Genomic DNA, 24,016 nt, shown 5'->3' on the forward strand with positions numbered 1-24,016 from the left:
GCTTCATGTACTGACTTATACCTTGCTTTAAGTTACTGGTAAAAATGCATAAAGCATAAGATCAGGTAAGCTTATTTGATTCAGGAGACTTACAAATGTATCATGGTATTTCCCCATTAAGCCTTGTTGTTTGAGAGTGACCCACTCAGACATGGGCTTCGTAAACATACTTAAACCTAATCGTTCTTTCAAGCTAATGGAATATTCTTTCCATTCAAGCATTTGTAGGCCCCTATGCCTTTGAGCCTGAAAATAATTCCAATCAAGAACTCTTCCTTCCATGTTAAGCATTACTGTTTGAACCTTGTCACTATCTGAAATTCCTTCGGCTTCAAAAAACTGCTCAAGTTTGGACTACCAAGCTTTGAAATCAGACCTGTCAAAATGTGGGTAGCCCCATCTGATACTTTTTTCTTAATTCTATGAGTTAAGGAGACTTAGAACTATAGGTGATTGGGGAACTTCAAGGGGTCCCTTAGGGGGAAAACTAGAGAGTGGTCTACTTCCCTTCACTCTTTTTCCTCGGTCCTGTATAGCAATACTACTGGAGACAATCGGGTTTTGAAAGTACTGTTCAAATGAGCCAAGAAGTTCAGATCTGAGAGTATTGAGTTTAGATCTAGTTTCTCCATTGAAGTCATCCTTAAAACCTTGTAAACAAGTCTCCAACCTTATGTGGATTTTCACATCCAACTGCAAAAACTCTTTGCATTTTCTGAAACTTTTGCTACAAAATAATGACATCATTTTGCAAACTTGTCATAACACCATCTTTGGCCATAGGAATGTTGGCTCTGATACTTTTGATAAACTTTAAAATGTGAAGTAGAGAAAGAGGAAATCGAGAGAAAGAGAAAGGCTAGAGAAAATGAGTGTGAAAGAGAGAGACAAATTCCATAATTTTCATATTCTGTTTTGTTGTTTACAGAAACTAGTTTAAAAAGATAAAGAATGAAACAAGAAAACAAACAAACAAAATAACAGTTCCAAATTTGGTTATTAAATAAGCTAACTCAAACTAAACGCTCCGTTTAATTAAGTTCTAAAACACTCCATTTAAACCAAAATTCCAGTGTGCCTCATTTCACTTACAACCAAAAATTTCACTGTTTAACATTTAAGCTCATAACATATAATTAATCCTGAATTAATTTTAAAATTAATCTAGAAATAAAATACTAAAAAAATCTCCACATCTTGTATGTAGGATATCAGAGAATAAAAATGATATTCCATCATTGACAGAATAAATCTTCTTTAAAAAATTCTCTTTCTTTTTTTTGGTGCTGATGGTTTTTATAATTTTCTTGACAAAAAATTACAACTTTCTTTAAGAGGCTAGGCAATTTAAGGAATGGTGGGTTTAATTCTCACTTGGGACCTCCATATTTTATTTTTCTTGTATCCCAAGAGAATGAGATAGAATCGTGAAAAAAAGTAAAAAAGAAGAAGAAGAAGAATTTGAGTGTTTCTTTAGCGAGAATGAGACAAAATTGTGAAATAAAATTCAGTATCATGATGATAACATGTTATGAAATAAATAATAAAAAAGAAAATAGAAGAGCAAAAGAGAACAAGAAATAGGAAAACAAAAGAGAATGCAGTTAAGTGTCAGGGTACGTGTGATTGGCTTTAACCAATCTAGGTGTAGTTAGCCACACTTCTTCCGGTCAAGGCTTTAGGTGTGAGCAGTTCCCTCGACTTTACGAAGAGGTGTGTAACCATATGCCTTGTTTTGATAATCGGCTGAAAAGCTGAAAATATGGCGTATGATGCCATACGAGCGTGCGATCGCACGTGTAGTGAACCGAGCTCACGGAATGTGGGCGTACGACGAGGAAGGCCACCATGAGCGAATTCGTGGGCTTAGGCCGTAGTGGGCCACTTGGGCCACAAAATGGGCCGAATAGGCCGAATGGGCCCATGGGCCCGTTTGTGTCAAATCAGCTACTAGCTAGAATATGGTTGGGCTTGTCATGTCACGTACATGGCATAGGCCGTTCTGGGCCATGTTGGGTCAGACTGGGCCGTGTGGGCCTAATGGTCTTGTGGGTCCACACGAATAAAATGTATGTTATGTGGTAAGTTTTGGACTGGGCAATGCTGTTCGTACAGCCGTGAATAGTTTTGGGTTAAATGAGCCGTATGGGCCCGTGGGCCTGCTGGGTAAATTTTGCTGTTAAGCGAAAAGTAGATAGACTTGTCATGTCGAGCATACAACTTAGGTTGTTTTGGGCCTCGGTGGGCCGAAATGGGCCATGTGGGCCCAATAGGCTCTTGGGCCCATACGGGTAAAATCTGCAGTAAGTGACTATTAATGAATTGGGCTATGGCGTACATATAGCCGTATCTAAATTTGGGCTAAATGGGCCACATAAGCGTGTGGGCCCACTTGGGTTGAGTAATGGGCCTTAGGCCCACTTGCACCGTTATGTCCGTTTAGGTTACTTAGGTCGCTCGAGGCGACAATAGACCCTCGGTTGGGTTGTTAAGACCCCTGGTTTGTAAAATTACTGAAATACCCCCGGGTTGTAAAATTACCGAAATACCCCTGACTTGTAACATTACTGAAATACCCCTAATTTGTAAAATTATTAAATTACCCCTAATTTTTAAAATTACTAAAATATCCCCGGGTTGTAAAATTATTGAAATACCCTTGATTTGTGAAATTACCAAAATACCCCTATAGGGTAGGATTATCGAAATACCCCTGTAGGGTAGGATTATCGAAATACCCTTGTAGGGTAGGATTACCGAAATACCCTCGTAGGGTAAAATGACCGTTTTACCCTAAAGAGTAAAATGACTGTTTTGCCCTTGTGGGTAAATGACAGGCTTGGGCTATGACTGATTTGACTGTGAATGTATGGCTACGTTTTAATTGACTTGACTGTGATTGTATGACTGATATGCTTTTAATATATGTTTAAATGACTGTTACTGAGTATGGCCATTCTGTATACACGTGTAATGATTGAGCATGACATACACGACATATTGTATGTGGTTGGGACATTGATATGGAGGAAGTTCTATTCTGATAGGGTCGCACAGGTCGCACGAGACGACTGTGGACCCAGTATTGATCTGTTAAGGTCGCACGGGTAGCACAAGACGATTGTGGACCGACAGACGGCTTAAAGTCGCGTAATTTGATTATGGCTCTGTGCCAACCAAAAAATGGCTCTGTGTCATCTTGACTATGGCTTTGTGCCAAACTTATTTACCCGTGGCTATGTGCCTAACATACTTATTGATGACTCTGTGTCGATCATATTTACCCAAGGCTGTGTGCCGATTATATTACCATTGCTTATGGCTATGTGCCAAACATAATACGATTACCGATGGCTTTGTGCCAATTATAATACCGCTACTGAAGGCTTAGAGCCACATAAATACTAGTAGCTTTGCTGCTATTTCGGTTAGTGCCGCAACCGGTGCTAATATTGGTGTGCTGGGTGGGTGGGTCGATTTTATCCCCACGTAAGTGTAGGGTTGGTACGGGTGGTGTGCTGGCTGGATTTAGGTGGGATGCATCCTCATACTGTTGCATATCTGTTTATGAAATTTGTCACTGCATTGGGCTTAGGCCCACTTGTTCTGTTATTGGTTTGGGCTAGGCCCAATTGATTCTGTTATGGGCTGTAACCCAAATGATATAGTAGTGGGCTTTGGCCCACGTATGCTCTGAACTCGACTGTATTGATACTGTTAAAAGGGCTTTGGCCCAGACTGTTTCGGTTTCTGTTTCTGTATACTGACTGCTGCTCTAGTAAGGGGATTACATACTAAGTTTTCATAAACTCACCCCGTTATTAACTGTGAAGGTAATCCCCAGCATTAGGAGGATCGGTGCTGCGAGGGACTCGAAGATGGCCACACGACTGCCTTTGGACTTCATTTATGTTTTAGATTCCGTTTTGGGTTTTTAAATTTTGTAATAAGGCCTTTTAAAGTTTCTAGATTTTAAATTTGGGTTTTATTTACTTTGATTTATAATTGTTTTTAAACAACACTACGTTTCCACAACATTCTCGGAACGGTTTCACAACTTAGTTTTTAACATCACGTTTTCGTAAATCAATTACTTTTAAAATTAGCTTCCGCAACTTAAAAGAAATTTTGGGAATAGAATTAATAACTTTTCAATGTACCACTATATAAAATAAACTAACGCAACTGGGATTTTACTCAAGTTTTTAAGTAAGAAGTATTTTCAATGAAAACATGGCTTTCGAAAAACACTTCAATGTGACACGTCAGATTCGGGCCTAACTTCTAGGCCAAGTTTGTGGTGTTACACTTTTAATACTCGTGGGAACGATATTTTTGTTTACCGTAGCTATACTACTAATTGATAGGTGCACTTGCCTTTGTCAGATTTTTGGTTGGTTTACGACTGCAATCAAAGAATTCAAATAATGAGAACCGAGTAGTAACTAAATAAGGTTTGCTAATTAGATGATGTTTAATATTGCATTTTTCATCTTTTATAGATATTTAAAATAATTTATTTTTAATTTAATAAAATGTCATGTCAACAATTTACATTTGGTTTAATGGAAAATAATGCCACATAATTAAAAAGGTTAGTGAAATGTGAAAATTGAATCAAAATTTAAATTTGATGTATACAATTCGACCAAACTAAAGTTGGTGTATAACATTACAATTTGTTTTATAATTCATGTATAATTTTGATATTTATCTCTTTTTAATATTGAAAATTTAAATTTCAAAACATTAAAATTGATTAAATTTTTTTTGAAATTTTTTATTTATTAATGGTCTCAGCCGATTTGTTACTATAATATTGAAATTAATTAATTTAGTTCAATCTTCTCTAAAATTAAAAATTTTATTTTTATGGTTACAGATTAAAATCTAATCAAATAACTCAACTTACATAATTGTCTAATCTTGAATCTCCCAGAGAAGAGATTGTATGAAACTGTGATTTCATGTCATCTCTATTTCTTTCCAAGACAAATTAGATTCTTACTCCTGATTTTCGGCCTTTTCCTCTTGAAAAAAATTCAAATCCAACTAAAAATGCTAAAAATCAAGAGGAAAAATATGATTTGTCATTCTCTTATTGGAAAGGGATAGGAATGGTATGGAATCACAGTTTCATATAATTCGTTCTCGAATCTCCCATACTAAGCTAAAAGCAAAGGAAAATAAATACTTGCAATTAATCAAATTAATTAATTTTATCTTCCATGTCAAATAAAACCTAAAATTATTTTCATCACTTTTTTACCCCCAATGAAAAACAAGTAATTAATTTAATTAATTGTAAAGTTTTTTTAAATACTTTTAACATGGAAGATTTAAGATTATATAATAAAAAAAATTTTAAGTTTAGTTGACAATTATAAAATATGAATTATTTGAGTTGATTTTGTTAAGAATGATTTAGAAATGTAAAATAAAATTTCAAAATTTAGAAGGAAATTAAATTAATTAATATCAATATTATAGTAATAAATCAATTGACATTATCAAGAGATAAAAAATTTCAATAATTTATTTATTATGTTTCGAAATCTAAAATTTCAAAATTAAAAAAGAAATAAAATTTTCGACAATGAAATAAATAAATACAATATAACAACTTTTAAATGCATTATTCTAGTTTTTTCAACTTTCACTTCAACACTTAATTTTTAAAAAATTTCGTAGTTTGCTTTAATTTGATGTTTTGATGCATTATTCTAGTTTTTACAGTTTTACATCAAAAGGGAAATAAATACCCAGTTGTGGCCATCCGATCAGGTTTGAACCAAATCCTAACGCATTTCCTGAGATTGTTGGAGGATATCTTGTATTAACAGTGTAATATTCATGTAAGAAGACCCCCCCACTTCAACTGCTTTATTCGCCTCATCACCTAATTCTTTGGCTCGTTTTCTCATCTCTTTTCCTTCATTTCCTTGCTCCATCAGTTTGTCTATTGCATTTTTAACATGTTCCGTGTTTAAAATGAACCCAGATTTCTCATCTCCCAGCATCGTAGGCTTGTTAGCCCCAAGGTTGACTCCAATTTTCAGTATTTGTACAGCAAGTTTCTCGTTGCAGAACTGGTCTCCCATGAATGGAAATGTTATCAAAGGGACACCAGCAGAAATGCCTTCGATTATTGAATTCCATCCACAATGAGTTAGGAAGCCTCCTATTGCTGGGTGTGACAAAATGAGTACTTGGGGAGCCCATCCCACAACCACAAGCCCTCTTCCTTTTGTTCTTTCTTCGAATTCATTCCTTCTAATCCACTTGTATACTTCGCTTGCCGTTGGATTATTTCCTCTTAGGACCCAAATGAATGGCTTGTTCGATGCCTCTAACCCCAATCCTAACTCTATCAGTTCTGGACACTTTATAGTGCCTATGCTCCCAAGGCAAGCATAGATTACAGAGCCGGGTTGTTGAGAATCAAGCCACTTCAAACACTTCTGCCCATCGATTGAAGTTTTGTTACCTCTTTCAGCCATATCCAACTCATCTTTGTGGCTGAGAGACACTGGACCAATACACCAAGCTTTCTTTTCCTTCCTGTACTCTTTGACATAAGCTGATTCCAGCTCTTCGAAGGTATTTATGACAACTCCATATGATGCTCGGTCAGCTTCCCACATCGGTTCAAAAATTTCCTTCCAGGATCCATCATTGTCAAGTGGCAACTGGACTCTAGTAAATTCCACCTTGTCGGTCAAACCAGGCACCGTAAAGTATTCAGAATCAGAGGTTACAGTCTCATTTATCTTTGAGGACTGTATATTCCGCAAACAAAGAAGACAGAAGCAACAAAATCCATGGAAGGATATCTTTGGAACTTGGAACTTGGAAGCGATTTTGCGGGTGTAAAACAGGTTTATGTCTGAAATAATACAATTGGGGCGTGGTGTTAGCTTCTCAAATAATTTCAGCATTGCTTCTTCCATCTTGTTTGCGGCACTGACGAATTTGATCAAGTCCTCCATTGAATGCAACATGTCTATATTCTCAACCCCGTCTATCAGTCCTACTTCTTTGCCAGGAAACTGGAGTTGCAGTAAACGTATGGGGAGCCCTGATTCAATGGCCCGGGCCACTGATTTTTGGACTCTGCCTGCATTGTAAGGTGTTGTAACTATAGTAACAGTCACGCCACGCTGCGCTAACAGTCGACCAATATCTACCATGGGGATCAAGTGTCCTTGAGCCATGAAAGGGATCAAGACAAAGTGACCTTGAGCCATTAAAGGAACCGTGGACGTGATCTGACAATAGAAGAGTGCCAAAATGTGTTATATAAGCAAAGTTTGGGGCTAATTTTTAGAATATGATAGTTGGCTGCTGATGTAAGAGAACACGTAACCATATTTTGTCCATTTTGGGTTGAAATGACAGAATCGTGGGGACCTTTCCGAAGTAAACTCTATTTCAGAATGAGTGGCCGAGTTTGCGGCCTAAAAGATAATATTACTTGGAGTCCAAGTCCTTGAAGATTCCAATCTAATGCTAATAATTAAAAGTACTTGGAGTCCAAGTCTGACTCGGAAGTTCTTGGTAATATCACCATGGGAGTGAGTGGTTAATTGGACTCACAAAATAATTGTCTTATAAAGTTATTTTTGTTAAATCATATTATTACTTACAATATATCATAAAATTTTAACATGTGTATGTTTTTTTTATGTAATTTATAATGGTGTTTTGCAGATTTTTTTTATAATAAGTTTATTAAGTTTATTTTTATGCAATAATTTAATTTACCATCTTACATAATGAGTCACTGGAAAATTTAAAAATGTGAATTTTTTTTAAGTTTATCACTATTTTTACAAATTAAATATACTATTAAAATTGAAATAAGTATTTTAAAAATATATATTTGTTATGAATATCTTATTAAGTGTATGTTCCTCATGATCAAGATAAAATTTTAATGTACTTTAAATTCTAATAGTTATTAGAATTAGACCTCTAGTTCTTTTATACTTCTTATGCCTATAAATAGAGACCCTAATGAAGCATTGTAATAATATCCTTTTTATCAATAAAGTACATTCTTGCTTTCATATTTTCTTTATTCTTTATTCTCTCTATCTCTCTTTATTTTATAACATGTTATCAGCACGACGATTCTCTATTTTTTTCAAAATCTTTCGAAGTCATCCCATTGATCAATAAAATACATTCCCTATTACTTCCTATATTTTCTTTGTTCTTTAGTCTCTCTATCTCTCTTTATTTTATAACACAGATTAAATTCTTTTTCAACTTAAACTTTCACCCTTACAACTTCATCTTCGGGATGTTAAAAGATTCAATCTCAGAATGGATTATGGTTTTTATTCCCGATCTTTAATTTATTGTACAAGCATGGGTAAAGTATATATTTGTGCTCATGATAATAGTCAAGGTGATGACGATGATGTTAAAAATCTTCAGGTATACTTTACTATATTTTATTTATTATATCATGTTTATTATAATTAGAGAATAATAATGACAACATGAATGGATAGACTAATTTAAAATCCACGCATGTTTATGATGGTGATTATGAAATAAAAAATCAATAGAGGCATTTAAAAGTTTGTCCTACCAGATTTGTTACATTCCCTAAAGTAAATGCAAACATAAAGAAAATAAAAGATATAATAATTATGGACCACTAAAAGTGGGAACATAGTAATAAATAAGAGAACAATGAGAGTTCTCAAGATAACTCTTCAAAGGGTAAAGATAACTTATGTTATCAATGTGATATGAAATATTATTGGCCACAAATGTGGTGTATGCCCAAATATTTTGTTTCTATTAATATTCTTTGAGGAATGATATGAAAATGTAATAATGAATTTTATAATTATAGATGGAAAATATTTATCTTATTTGGTACTGAATCAAACAAATATTATTCTAATATTTGATTGTACAAAATTAGTTGAAAGCTCCAGAAGAGCTAATATATTAATATCTAAAAAGCACAAAATTTGTGATGGTTAATTCATTACTTTTAAAAGATATTTGTAATGAATCTCATATTGAGATTGCGAATGACAAAAATATTATATTTCATATGAATAAAAAAAAGGGATTGGGTTATTAATTTATATTTATTTTATAATCTTTGTGATCTTTTTTTGTCATCACCCCATTAAAGATTTGAAAGCAAAATATTTGAAAGAAAAATATTTGATTGTGAAAGATATACTTATAAGCAATAGAATATGGTAATTTTATCTGAAGCCTATTATGGTTAGATGCACCTAAAGTTGCAAGTTTTTTTAAAAACTGTGAGTATAACTCTACAATATTCAGAATAAGTTCTCAATTAAAATTACGTGAAAAAATATTATTGATGAGAACTTGCAAGAAAGAAAACTTATGTATGAAAAGTCATTGGTTATGTACATGTTGTACACTTGGAAAATAAGATCACTCTCTAAGTTTGCTATTAATAGATTTTTGGACATTTGAAGATTTGGCATATTCCCTAAAGCAAATACTGCATATAATTATTTGAAAATTATATTTATTGACTTAGTGGCATTATAGACTTCACATTGATTTAGACATTTAAAGTAATAAATGTCACAATAGTACTTATATGTGGATACAAATTAAAAGGAATGATAATAAAATCATTAAATTGTTTCAATTTAGTACAATTGAAACACATGTTAAAGTAAAACAGAAGTTTACTAATACAAATGCATTTACTACTTGACATGATCAGTTAGACCATCCTGGATCATATATGATGCTGAAATTAATAGAGAATTCATATGAACATTAATTAAAGAACCAAGAGATTCTTTAATTTAAAGAATTCTTATTTGTTTCTTGTTCTCGATAAAAATTGATTCTTAAAAACTCACTAGCTAAAGTTGATATTTGATATCTTACATTTCTGAAATGAATATGGGCCCATTCATCCACCATGTGGATGGTTTTGATATTATATGATTTTGGTAGATGCATCTACAAAATAATCACTTGCGTTATCAACTCGCAACCTGTCGTTTGCAAGATTGCTTGTTTAAATGATTAATTTCAGATTATGCAATTAAAACAATTCATCTTGCTAATGTTGGTGAGTTTACATTCCAAGTTTTCAATGATTATTGCATGTCAATTGGGATAAAAGTTGAACATCATGTAGCTCATGTTCACACACAAAATGATTTAGCTGAATTGTTTATCAAATGCCGCAAACTAAAAGCTAAATCATTACTTATGAGAACAAAACTTTCTATTTCAGCATGAGGTTGTATTGATTTACATGTTGTACACATCAAGCCAATAAATTATAAATACTCCCTATTACAATTGATTATTGGTAAAAAGCCAAATATTTCCCATTTTACAATTTCTGGATGTGTGGTATATGTTCCAACTGCTCCACCACAACGCACAAAGATGAGTCATCATACGAGATTGGGGATCTATATTTATACAAGTCTCCTTATAATATTTTTGAGCTATTATTTCAATATTTAGTCATGACATGAGTTGTCAGTTTTCCCAACATTAGGGAGAGAGAATAAAAAGCTGGATTAATAAAGTACTTGAAATGAATTATCAATGTCTAACATCCTAGTACAAAGCAATGTGAACTAGAAGTTCAATAGATAATTCATTTTACAAATCAACTGTGAATTTCATTAAATCTCACACACCAACTAAAAATGCTCCAATACGAATTGGTGTCCTAATATGGAAAATTATTAATGCAAAAGAAAGTAACTCATGCCTGAAGCATGGAAGACTGGTCAGTTCCAAAGATAAAAATCCTTGAAAAAAAAAGGAGCAAACATTTAATATGATCATATAGTAGAGGCGAGGGTTTTCCTGAAGAGATCATATAGTAGAGGCGGGGGTTTGCCTGAAGAGATCCATGACATAACTAATTATAAAACTCAAGAAGAGATTCAAGTACCTAAAACTGAAAATGAAAATGATGAAAATAAAGAGATCTCGATAAGTTATGTCAATACGAGAAAAAGATGGAATCAAAAAAAATAGAACAGAAAAAAATGTAGTTGTCGACAACAAGTTTACTTATAATGTTGCTATTGAAATAACAAAAAAAAATGAGGATCTTGAGCCTAAATCTAATAAGGAATGTAAAAAATAGAAAAGATTTGCCAAAAATAGAAAGATACAATTCAAGCAGAATTGAATTCACTTTCTAAACATGAAGTTTTTGGACTTGTAATCCAAACACCTAAAGGTGTAAAGCCGGTAGGATATAAATGGGTATTTGTGCAAAAATGAAATGGAATTGATGAAGTCGTAAGATATAAAGCTTGACTTGTAGCACAAGGATTTTCACAAAAGCCTGCATTGAATATGAAGAGACATATTCTCCTATGATGGATGCAATCACGTTTAGATATCTTATTAGTTTGGCAGTACGTGAAAAACTTGACATGCATCTAATGGATGTTTTTACAATCTATTAATATGGTATACTTGATAATGAAATTTATATGAAAATCCCTGAAGGATTTAAAATCCTAAAAGGATATAGAGCTTCTTGAGAAAATTGCTCAATCAGATTAAAGAAAAGTTTATATGGATTAAAATAATCTGGAAGTATGTGGTACAATCATCTTAGTGAATACTTGTTAAAAGAATGTTACAAAAATGATCCAATTTGTCTATGTGTCTTTATAAAAAAGGTTTGGATCTGATTTTGTAGTAATTTTTATTTATGTTGATGATCTAAATATTATTGGAACTCCTGAAGAGTTTCAAAATATAATAAATTGTTTAAAGAAAGAATTTGAGATGAAAGATCTTGGAAAAACAAAGTTTTATCTTGGCTTACAAATCGAGCATTTAAAAGATGAAATTCATGTTCATTAACCAACTTATATGGAAAATATATTAAAGAAATTTTACATGGATAAAACACACCCATTAAGTACTCCGATGGTTGTACGATCATTAAATGTGAATAAAGATCAATTTCATCCTTTCGAGAATGATGAAAAGTTTCTTAGTCCTGAAGTACCATATCTAAGTGCCATAGGAGTATTGATGTATCGCAAACAACATAAGACCTGATATAGCTTTCTTTGTAAACTTGTTAGCAAGATTTAGTTCTTCTCCAACATGTAGACATTGGAATGGAATTAAACATGTAATTAGATATCTCAGAGAAACCATTGATATGGGGTTATTTTATTCAAATGATTCAAAATACCTATTAGTTGGCTATGCTGATACTGGATACTTATTAGATCTACACAAAGGTTGATCTCAAACAAGATATTTATTTACATGTGGGGGTACTGCCATATCATGGCATTTAACAAAGCAAATATTATCTGCCCCTTCCTCAAATCATGCAAAAATAATTGCAATGCATGAGGCAAGTCAAGAGTGTGTTTGGCTAAGGTTATGGACCCAACATATCCAAAAGATATGTAATTTGCCTTTATAGGAAAAGATGCCAACTATCTTATATGAAGATAATGTAGCATGTATAGCTTAATTGAAGGGTGGTTACATCAAAGGTAATAGAACAAAACATATTTCACGTAAATTATTCTTCACCTATGATCTTGAGAAAAGAGGTGATATAAATATTCAACAAATATGTTCTAGTGATAATTTAGCAGATATATTTATTAAGGCATTGCCAACTTCAACATTTGAAAGACTACTACACAAGATTGGAATGCGTCAACTCAAATATGTAATGTATAATGTTGTCATTAGGGGGAGTCTAAAACAAGTTGTACTCTTTTCCTTTAACCAAAGGTTTTGTCCCATTGGATTTTCCTGGTAAAGGATTTTAGTAAGGCAGCTTGTAATAGAAGATTGTGCACTCTTTTTCCTTTATTAGGTTTTTGTCCCACAGGGTTTTTCCTAATAAGGTTTTAACGAGGCACATTATCTACCAATGGACATCCAAGAGGGAGTGTTATGAATATCTTATTAAGTGGATGTCCATCATGATCAAGATAAAGTTTTGATGTACTTTAAATTCTAATAGTTATTAGAATTAGATATGTACGTCTTTTATACTTCTTATGCCTATAAATAGAGACCCTGATGAAGCATTGTAATAATCACTTTTATCAATAAAGTACATTCTCTATTGCTTTTATATTTTCTTTGTTATTTATTCTCTCAATCTCTCTTTATTTTATAACAATATTTACTTAAATTCAGTTTGATATCATTATTTTCACACAATCTACTATTATAATATTTATATTTTTAAAAATTTATGAGAATTTTTAAAAGATAATTAAATGGAATTTCATTAATAAATACAATGCATGGCACAAGTAAAGAAAACGAGTATTGTTATAAGAAAATCAAATTTGTAATAAAAAATTATTTATATAAAAATTAAAATAAGGGCTTCATTTTATTTATTTACATGTGGTAGCGATTTTCTTTTTAGAATATGGGCCACTTTTAACACGAAATTGAAATAACAATAGACACTTATTCAAGCTCATTATTTGTTTCAAACAACAATATTAGGAATATTCCCACATGATATGTGGGTCGATATTATATGGATTATTTCTCATCATTTCTATTATAATTTAAATATAAATTTTAAAAGAATCATTAATATTAATAGAATATAATTATCACTTAAAATTTTTAGCTCTTATTCAAACCATTGGAATTAAAAGGAATATAATTAAACTTAATAAAATAATGGGTAATCTACAAAAACAGTCACTTTTGTTTGCCTCAAGTTACATTTTAGTCACTTATGTTTGAAATGTTACGTTTTAGTCACTTATGTTATTATTTTGTTACGAAGTGATCACTCTACCGTTAAGTTCCGTTATCTCTCTAACGGTAATCCTACGTGGCAGTCCAAATAGATTTTAAGTGCCAACTTGGATTTCTAAATGGGATAAAAATAGATTTTTAATTAAAAATTTTAATTAATTAAAATTTTAAACCTAAACCTTAACTAAAAAATTGTTCATATTCTCTTTTTAATTTTTCTTCCATCTCAACTATTTTGATCTTAATAATAGTTTTTCTAGTCAAATGAAAAAAAAACCCATAGAAAATAAAGAAGAGATGGAAGAAAACTTAAAAAGAGGAGATGAACAGTTTTTTTAGTTAAGGTTTAGGTTTGAAAATTTTAATTAATTAAATTTTTTTAATTAAGAATTTATTTTAATCCCATTTAGAAATCTAAGTTGGCACCTAAAATCTAGTTGTACTGCCACCTACGATTACCATTAGAGAGATAACGGAACTTAACGGTAGAGTGATCACTTTGTAACAAAATAATAACATAAGTGACTAAAACGTAACATTTTAAACATAAGTGACTAAAATGTAACCTGAGGCAAACAAAAATGACTATTTTTGTAGATTACCCTAAAATAATTTTCTCTCAAAATTTTTAAAAAAATAGCTCATAGTGTTAAGGCTCCATTTGTTTCACTGAAAATGACTTCCGAGAAATGATTTTTGGAAACTAATTTACTTTTATGGAAAAACTAATATTTTCTGGTGTTCAGATGAATTTGTGTAAAATATTTTCTATGTTTGGCAGATTTCTTGAAAATATTTCATAAAAGTTGTTTTTAATAAAACAAATATATATTTGAGATTTATGATAAGTAGTAAATTGACTATAAAGTGATATTAAGGTGAAATTATAGTAAATAATGAATCTTCATGATGTTAAGGATTAAATTGTAAACTTTGTGAAATTTATAATTGAAACAAGAGAAGTGATATGCATGAAAATATGTTATGTGAAATAAGATATTATAATGAATTATTTGATTAAAGTGCTTATATGGTGAAAAATAAAGTACATGGAAGTAGGGACTAAATTGAAAAATGTACAAAAGTTTAAGTGTGAAACAATTTAATATGTGAATAAAGAAATTATGATAAAAGTTTAGTGAATGTATTATGAGATGATGAAATATGCATAAAGTATTGTAAAAGTGAAATTATGGAAAAATATAAAATTTTTATGATGACAAGGACTAAATTGTTAAACTTGAGAAAATTGTGGATGAAATAATAGAAGTGAAATACACAAAAATTTGATATGTGAAACAAGATATTGAGATAAATTATGTGTTTAAAGTGTAACAAGAAAGAAAATTGATTTAATATGATTAATTAGTGAATATTGAACTTTTATGACAAAAAGAGATTAAATTGAAAAATTATGAAAATTTATAAGAAAATATTTGATAAGTGAAGAATGTAACATACTAGTGCTTTGACCCGATGTTTGGGTCGGGTACGTTGACCATCCCATTTTACATGAAGCAAACATCAGAAAAGACTGAAAATATTTTTCATAAAAGCTTTTGCATTAAAACAAACGGAACCTAAATGTTAAAATACCATTAGACCTTCTAAAATTCTAACGCCTAAATTTTAGTGACAAAATAATTGATTTATAATAAACAATATTTTAATTTTAATTAAAAGCAAAATTAACTTTGGTTGGTGGTTCAATCCCCCGCGTGCATCTTCCACGATTAATTATTCGCACATCTTTCAAGTATGTATGCTATCCACCAACTGAGACGCTCTTACTCTAGGAATCCACAAGGCTCTCTGCGGAATCAAGAGACAAAATTTGAGTCCCAGAACAATAATTTCGATTGTTAAGGGTCGCATCGACTGCTTGAAGGATGACACTTCAAAAAATTTTCTCGAAAGAGTCGATTCCCCTTGATAATAAAAATAGAAAAATTGTAACATTGTACTAATATATTATTTCGATAAAAAAATATATAGTTCACTTAATAGATAAACTAATAGAATAAATACAATATATAATTTAGTACATAGAGAATATTGATAGATTTAGATTATCTTTATTAAATACTGTACGACTCAAGATATAGAATGAGGATTAAGGACTTTACATGATTTGCTATTACTAGACATTATAATTGGAAGAAATTTGTTCCACATTAAATTTTGGAGTGTAAATAATTCAACCTAATTTCTGTAACGCCCCAATTTTCGAGATTTCTGTAACTTCTAATGAATTTTAGAAATACTGTGTTTTGACTGTCTGGTGTGGGTCTGAGTATGTTAGTGGGCCTTTAAAAGGCCCAAGAGTAAATTTAATTCGAGGCAATTCCTGAATTTTTAATTTTGGAGAGAGAGGGTTCTGGCGATATGAGCTTTTAAAATTTAGGTGGTAAAATAGGACACAAAAAGATTTGTGGTAAAGTGGCATGTGGCGCCACCTAGGTGTTTGGGGAGTGACGTGTGGATGTTTAGGGTGAGCCAGAGTTCAAGTCACAAAGTAAGCGTGTTGTTACTTTTATTTTTTTTATGCATGTGCCGAGCATGTGATAGAGCTTAAGTGGAAATTCGACTAGGGCTTTAGGAAGGTTGGGCCGTGGGTCTGAATGGCCATTAGGGCAAGCTTTATTTTCTTTTTGTTTTGCCAAATTAGGGTTAGCCACCTAGGGTCTTCCCTTTCATTCTATTCTCTTCTCAGTATCTCAAAAAGCCGAAAAACGCAAAGTTAGATCTCCTGCGTGTCGAATCTTCCTTCACTTCTCCTCTCTTCTTCTATTTTATTTTCTCCTTCTTTTCTTCTCTGGCCGAAACATTCCTACCATTCTACTCATCTCCTCTTTTGTTCCTATTCTTTTCTAAACCTCTATAGCCGATTGCCATAAAAGTCGAAATCCCGAAAGTTGTTTCTTGTGCCGATTTCTTCTAGCCAAAATCCTCCTATTTTCTTCATCTCTTTTGGCCGATTTTCACATCCTCTAAACCTCAACCCCTTTCGGCAATACCACTACAAAACCACCATACCAAATCATCTTCCTCTTCAAAGTTCCAAAAGCCGAAAACACTATAGTTTTTAGGGACATATAGCCGAATCTTTAGATTTCTAAGATTCAATTTCTGCTAGTGTTTAAGGGTTGGATCTATATCAGATCTGAGTAGAAACTGAAGTGGAATCATTTTGGTTGAAAGAACCTAAGGTAGGTACTCAAATCTATTCTTTATTTCGGGTTTTAGAAAAGCCGAAATCCCTAAAGGCATAGGGAGGCTGTCAATTGGAGCTTAAGGCTCTAAGGGTTGTAACAATTGATTTGTTTTGGTGTTAGTGTGATCCAGAGGCTGCTGATTGAAGGCTTGGACAAGTGGAACGACCAGATCTAGATCTAGTCTCTAGTTTTGGCAAAGGTAGGATCTCAAGGGCCATAGGTATTGATGGCCGATTATGTTAAGTAAGTTTATGATGGTTGCCATTGTATTTTGGATCTGATATGTCTAGTGACGATTGTAGGATATCGTGGGAGATTTCGGTAGCAGTTGTCGCAAATCAGGTGTGTAAACGACACCCATTCATAGACTAGATCGGCAAAAGCCGAAAAGCTGAAATGTCGAAAAACCGACATTATGTGAACTTGCGAGCATGCGAGCACTCGTGAGATGGTTTGGTTGTTAATTTTGGTAATCACAAGCGGTATGATTGCAGAGTGCGCAATTTTGTGCACTTCGGTATATTTGGGCTTAATGGGCCGAAAACGGGTTAATGGGCCAACGGGCCCAATTCGGTAAAAACACTCGGTAAGTGTTTCTGTTAATATGTTAATAACTGTAATGAGCATGAAACCCTAAAAAGACTGATAAAATTACTAAAATACCTCTGTAAGGTAGAATTACCGTAATACCCTTAAAGGGGTAAGTTTACGATTACGCCCCTCGAGGGTAAATAATTGTTCTTACGCTATAATCTGACTGTTTTTCTGAAGCATGCCTTGTTAATTATATATATTCTGCATACATGTCATACTGCATGGGGTTGGGTTTTGTTATGGAGGAAGAACCCGTTCTGGTGGCTGTGCCACATATTCTGATATAAGCAGCTTTGCTGCGGATTATAGTTAGTGCCACAACCAGTGCTAACACCGTAAGTGTAGGGATGGCGTGGGTGGTTTATTCCCCACAGGAAGTGTAGGGATGGACAGAGGCAAGTGCAGGGTTGGATGGGGTTATCATGCATTAATCATATAAGACTGTTTTGTTATGGGCCAACTGTGTTGATATGGGCAAGGCCCAATATATCTCGACTTGTTATAGGGCTATGGCCTAGATTGATACTGATATGGGCTAGGCCTAGTATACTCTGATATTGTAAGGGGCTATGGCCCAGATTAATATTGATATGGGCTAAGGCCCAGTTAACTCTGATTTCTGAATAGGGCTTAGGCCCAGTAAAGCTTGAACTGATTTAGGCTCTGGTTGGGATACTTTACACACTGAGTTTTCCAAACTCACCCCCCTTTTTCCCATCTTTGCAGGTGAGCCTTAGATCAGTGGACTTGGAGCTGGAGGGATTCAGAGTGGCTATGTCGACTGTTTAAAATAAGTGTTTATGGCTTCACTTTTATTCTAGATTATTTCCTTTATGTTTTCGGGTTTTAATTTGTAATAAGGCTGCTTTAATTATTTTTAATTATTTTTATTATGTTTTGTTAGCTTAGATATGATATTGTTTTAGCTGTTTGAAATTGAATAGCTCTAGAGCGCGTTTTAAAAAGGTTACTTGATTTCAAAATATCGCGATAACAAAGCAAGGCTTCCGCAACAAAAATGTTTTCAAAATTAATAACCTTTCCAAATGGTTTTAAACGAAATGGTTTTCCCTGAACAATCACTCAGTTAAAGTGTGGCAATGGTTGTGTGCATGTCTAGGAGTGGATCCGTAGAGAGCTTGGTACTTAAGCAGTCTAATAGACTCACCTCCTCTTTTCCGGCATCCTACCTGGTGCACAGCTTCCATTCACTTTAATCTATAACGAAAGATACTCTTTAAACACTAAGAAAGATTTTAGATAAAACATGACTTTTATAGTAACGCTTCAATGTGACACGCCGGATTCGGCTGTAACGTCTGGGCCAGGTTTGGGGTGTTACAATTTCTTTGTCAATTAGATCATAAAGATGCAACAGGATGATTTATAAAATAAAACACACAATGTATTGTAAATAAGTATTGACTTATATGATGGAATGGTTAAATTTCTTGTTAGACAAACGTTTATCACAGATTCAAATTGTTTACCCCATATCCCCACTGACAATATTGTATAAAAAAGTATCTTCTTTCATAAATTTTTTATAGTTAGTTTTTAATGTTCTAACTCGTTTTTTTTATCAATTCTTAATCTAATTAAAGATACTAAAATAAGTAATGTTAAAATTTTTAGCAATTTAAAAAACATAAAAAATAATGACAAAATTGAAATTAGAATTCAAATACCTTAATCATCATAATTTGGAATTACAAATCGAACATTGTTAAACATCTTTTTGTCTTTCTTAAAAAAGTTAAAATAATCCTCTAACTCTTCGGTAACTTACAAATATTTTCAATTAACTATTTAATATAATCTTATTTATAAAATTTAATATGCACGACAATATTGAAGTGTTTTATAATACTTAATATATGTGTATATATATAAATTGTACTATAATGAATACAATAACCAAAAATGGATTGCAACCCAATTCTTAATAAAATCTCATTAGTTTAGCATGCATGTTATCTGTAATTTAATTGGAAAGTAAGCATTAAATAGTCAATTGATTTAATCAAATGATATTTATTTTATGTTTGCTTATTTGATTTTTTATTGGTTTATGAACAATTCGACATACATTGAAAGTTACTTTTTTATTCGTAAATTTTAAGTTTGATATGCAATCTAAATAATATTTAAAAAGGAAAATAAGAATTAAATAAAAAATTAATCAACATAATAAATATGATCTTCAAGTTATAAATTAATTTTAAAATTATATTTATGTATATTAAGAAAAGAAGAAGCAAAATAAAAAAAAATTACAATTATGTTTTATGAATATATAGACAAAGATCAGAAATTAAAAAACAAAATTTTTGGTATATAAAACAACATTAAGTTATTACAAAAGCAATCAGGAAATAACAAATCCATAAGATCCTTCTGAATTGGCCCCCACATAGAATGTGGGGGTTTTTATAAACACCTGGATACTTGTGAAATTTGTAACAGCATGCTTGGCCATGAAATCCACAACTGTCTTATGAGCTCTAAGAATTTGACGGATATTGATTCTCCAATTCCTTTATATCAGTTTATGAATAGCTCGTAGTTCCATAAAATGACTATCAATATCTCCTCCAACCAACATTATTTCCACCAAAAGGGTATTATCACATTCCAGTTCAACTTGGCGATATCCCTTATCCCATAATAAATGTAGCCTTTCTAACATTGACCTCGCTTCAATCTTGAACATTTCGTCCTTTCCTAATACCATCAAATAGCCACTTAACCAATTTCCATCAGCATCTCTAATAACTCCTCCAATTGCAGCCGAGTAAGAATTAAGTGAAACTGCACCATTTGTATTGAGCTTAACCCAACCACTTTCCGGAGCTGACCATTTCATAGTGGTAACCATAGGTTTTGCATGAAAACTAGGCATCGATGGTGAAGAGTAACTTCTCGTCCAATTGATTCATGTATCTACCACATCCTGGACAGAGCTATGACTAGTAGGAAACACAAACATGTTCTTATTTTTCTATAGTAATCGACACACTATAGGAAAAAAAGTTTGACAATCTACCTCATGACTACCACAATCCCCTATGTTCTGCAAGTTCCACATAATCCATTCATCAAGTGGTAAGGAGAAAAAAAATACCTGTTCTTAAGGTGGTACAATTCAGCTCCAAACCGCCCATGAAAAGGAATAATCCTTAATAGCGTGTATCTCTAATGAGTCACTACACTAACTAAAATTACGAAAAAGGCAAGTGCACCTATCGAATAGTAGTATAGCTATGGTGAGTCAAGAATATCGTATCCATGAGGACCAAAAGTATTGGTAATTGCTATCTTTCTATTATTTAGCCTATAAATTAAAGGGGATGTTTTTAATCTAAAATTAACTAAACTAATTACTAAGAACGCAACAGAGAGCGAATTGGGAAAATACTTGAAGAAAACCAAAGAGATAGACAATACCTAGGAAAGAATCCACCTAGACTTCACTTATTATTCTGAATCTGAATTGAATGATTTATTCACTTGTGCCTTGATCAGTAGAAACTCCTAATTTATATTAATATCTCTTTCGAGAGCAAGAATAACTGACTCTAGGTAATAACTGACTCTAGGTTGATTAATTGAAATCTCTCTCTAATTAAAACCTCTATTGTCGCATTAACTCGATCTATGGATTCCCCTATTAGATTTAACTCTAATTCGGTAGATTTATGTAGTCCTATTTCTAGGATTGCATGCAACACCACTCAATTATGCCAGATCTACTATTAAATATGGACTTTTTCTCCACTGAATTAAGCACATCATAATTGAATTAATATCCTGAAAATATTAAACCAAGAAATAAACATACATAATTGAGAACAAGAAACAAGTATTTATCACATAGTTCAGAAAATTAAATAATAAGATCCATCATAGGTTTCATCTTCCCTAGGTATCTAGGGAATTTAGTTCATAATCTGGAATAACATCATCTCAAAGCTAGGAAAACAACAAGACATAAAGAAACCCAAGAAAACTACTAAAGAAATTAAATGGAGATCTTCAATCTTGAAGGAGATCTGCTTCTGAAATGAATCTGATGGCGTTCTTTGAATCTTTTCTTCATTCTACTCTGTCTGCTCCCTTTTAGTCCTCTTCTAATATGTACTTATAAACTTTAGAATGCTCAGAAACCCTAAAAATTAGGTTTTTTAGTGTAAAAGAGAAATAGGGTTCGGAATCAACACGGGCTGGCACATATGCATGTAGCCAGCCCGTGTGGCTCACACGGGCGTGTGCCTAGCCCGTGTGAAAATATCCAAGCCGTGCTCTTTTTGTCTGATTTTGGCCCGTTTTTCGCTCTTTTCACTTCCCTATGCTCACCTAAGTATAGAAACATAAATTTAAAGGATTAGGATCATCAAACTTACTAATTCACATAATAAATCATCCAAAAACATGCCAAGCAAGAGATTAAAACATGTTACTTTTATGGTTTATTAAATATCCCCACACTTAAGCGTTTTCTTGTCCTCAAGCAAAATCCTCAAATCACAATTAAAATTAAACTTTCTCAAATCATAATTCTCATCAATAATATATTGTCATAATTCACAAATAATCATACATTGATAATTTAACTAAAAGAGCACTAACGATTCAAACAATCCAAGTCAAACATTTTAAAGCATGGAAGCATAGGTATTTCTCTTTATCTAAGTGATTACCTTTAATTCAAAATCAACAAGAATCGAGATCCTCACTAAAGATTCACTCAAATCACTCAAAGTGTTTAAGGTTCAAAAATTAAGCTCTCAAAAGTCAAATATGAAAAGTCATTACCATAGGCTCACATGAAAATCAAATCTCCACCATTATAAAATGAGATGATACACAAATCAAAAGGTCTTTAAAATGTTGTAATGGGCTTAGGTTAAAGGTGCGGAGAAAGGTAAAAAAGATGGTTAGAATCGAGATCAAATTGATAAATTACCAAACTAGAAAAATAACAAATGCTGAATTACAAATAATTACATCAATCGAAACTATTCAAGAATAAAACGAGCTTCTTCTCAAAATATAAATTTAACTATTCAAGCTCAAAAATCATAGAACTAAATAATAATCAATATATATGTATGTTTTTTCTCTTTTGTTTTTAAATAATATGTAAATAAGAAGAAATAATTCAGCAACTTAATCAAAGGGCTTAATCAGGCAATTAACCCAATCAAATCTCGATAAAAATGGAGTCAATAAAATGGGAAAATTTCTCAATGAACAAAAAATAAGTTATGGGTTATCCTTAATGGGCAAATCAAGAAAAGGTGTGTTAGGCTCAAAGGGGTTCACTAAGGGTTAAATATGTATGTAGGATTTTTATGGGATAAGTAGGTTAAAAACTAAGTGCCTTTATCATCTCAGTATATCAAATCAAAGGTGTGGTCCCGACATGTATAATCGAAGCAAGTTCTAGAATAACAAATCAATATTGACACACTCATAACCAATAATAAAATGAGTAAGAAAAAATATATGCTCTAAAGGCTCAAAATCTCACAAAAAATTATGGTTTTTGATATCAATCTTGCAAATCTCGAACTTCAAGGTAATACCTCAATTCAGGGAAACAACCTAAAATTTTTAATTCTGAAAATAGACTTATCATTCTTGGTTCTCTCATGTCTTAAAGTTTAAACCACCAATGCACAAATATCTATAAATTTAATCTAAAACATATCAATGATAATCAGAAATCGATAAGAATTCATTCTAATAGTAATATGAGAAAATTACTTAAACACAAGATATAATTTAGGGATTTTCTGATAATCATATAAATAACCTCCCCGGGCTTAAGATGTACATTGTCCTCAATGTACAAATAAAAATAATCACAGTAGAAACAGAATATAAGAGAGGGAGAGAATTGAAAATACCTTGAATATTTGATGAAATCCCCAGAATAGTGAAAAGTGGAATTGTAGACAAATCTTAAATGTAGTGCATGATTCTGAGCAAGCTATTAAGAAAATAAACACAAGTAGTGAAGAAGATTAAGGGATTATACTCGATTAGAAACAACCATAATAAATAAAAATATCGTTCAAAATATAAAAGAAAAAGAAGTTTAAAAAAATAACAATAAACATAAAAATAAAAATAAAATAAAATAAAATAAAATAAACGGACTTAATGGTACTTATCTTTAGACACATCGGTGTCGTGAGTCGTCGGCGCTGTAGAGGAGATATGGAAATGCTGACAGATCCTCTACAATGTCACGTCAAGACTGTCAAACCTCTGAGCGCAATATTGCTCGAAGCGAGTGAGCCGCTTTGTGACGTCCTCTGAAGTATGAGCAAAAGGAACAGGGTGGTGACTCAGAGGTGGAGGCTGTAGTGGGTCCTCGTGATAGGGAGAAACATCATCAATGAAGTCCCCGTGTTCATTCTGAGTGTCAG

At 32.4% G+C, this 24,016-nt stretch overlaps 1 protein-coding gene across 1 annotated transcript; it reads right to left on the reverse strand.

Moving 5' to 3' along the window:
• Positions 1-5,518: 5,518 nt before the first annotated feature.
• Positions 5,519-7,317, reverse strand: LOC107948118 (UDP-glycosyltransferase 73C6-like). The gene has a single exon (NM_001327539.2). It carries the CDS (start codon positions 7,245-7,247, stop codon positions 5,799-5,801), a length of 1,449 nt encoding a protein of 482 aa, NP_001314468.1. The 5' UTR covers positions 7,248-7,317; the 3' UTR covers positions 5,519-5,798.
• Positions 7,318-24,016: the final 16,699 nt, after the last annotated feature.

Source organism: Gossypium hirsutum, chromosome A04, assembly GCF_007990345.1.
Source record: "Gossypium hirsutum isolate 1008001.06 chromosome A04, Gossypium_hirsutum_v2.1, whole genome shotgun sequence".
NCBI classification, from domain to species: domain Eukaryota; kingdom Viridiplantae; phylum Streptophyta; class Magnoliopsida; order Malvales; family Malvaceae; genus Gossypium; species Gossypium hirsutum.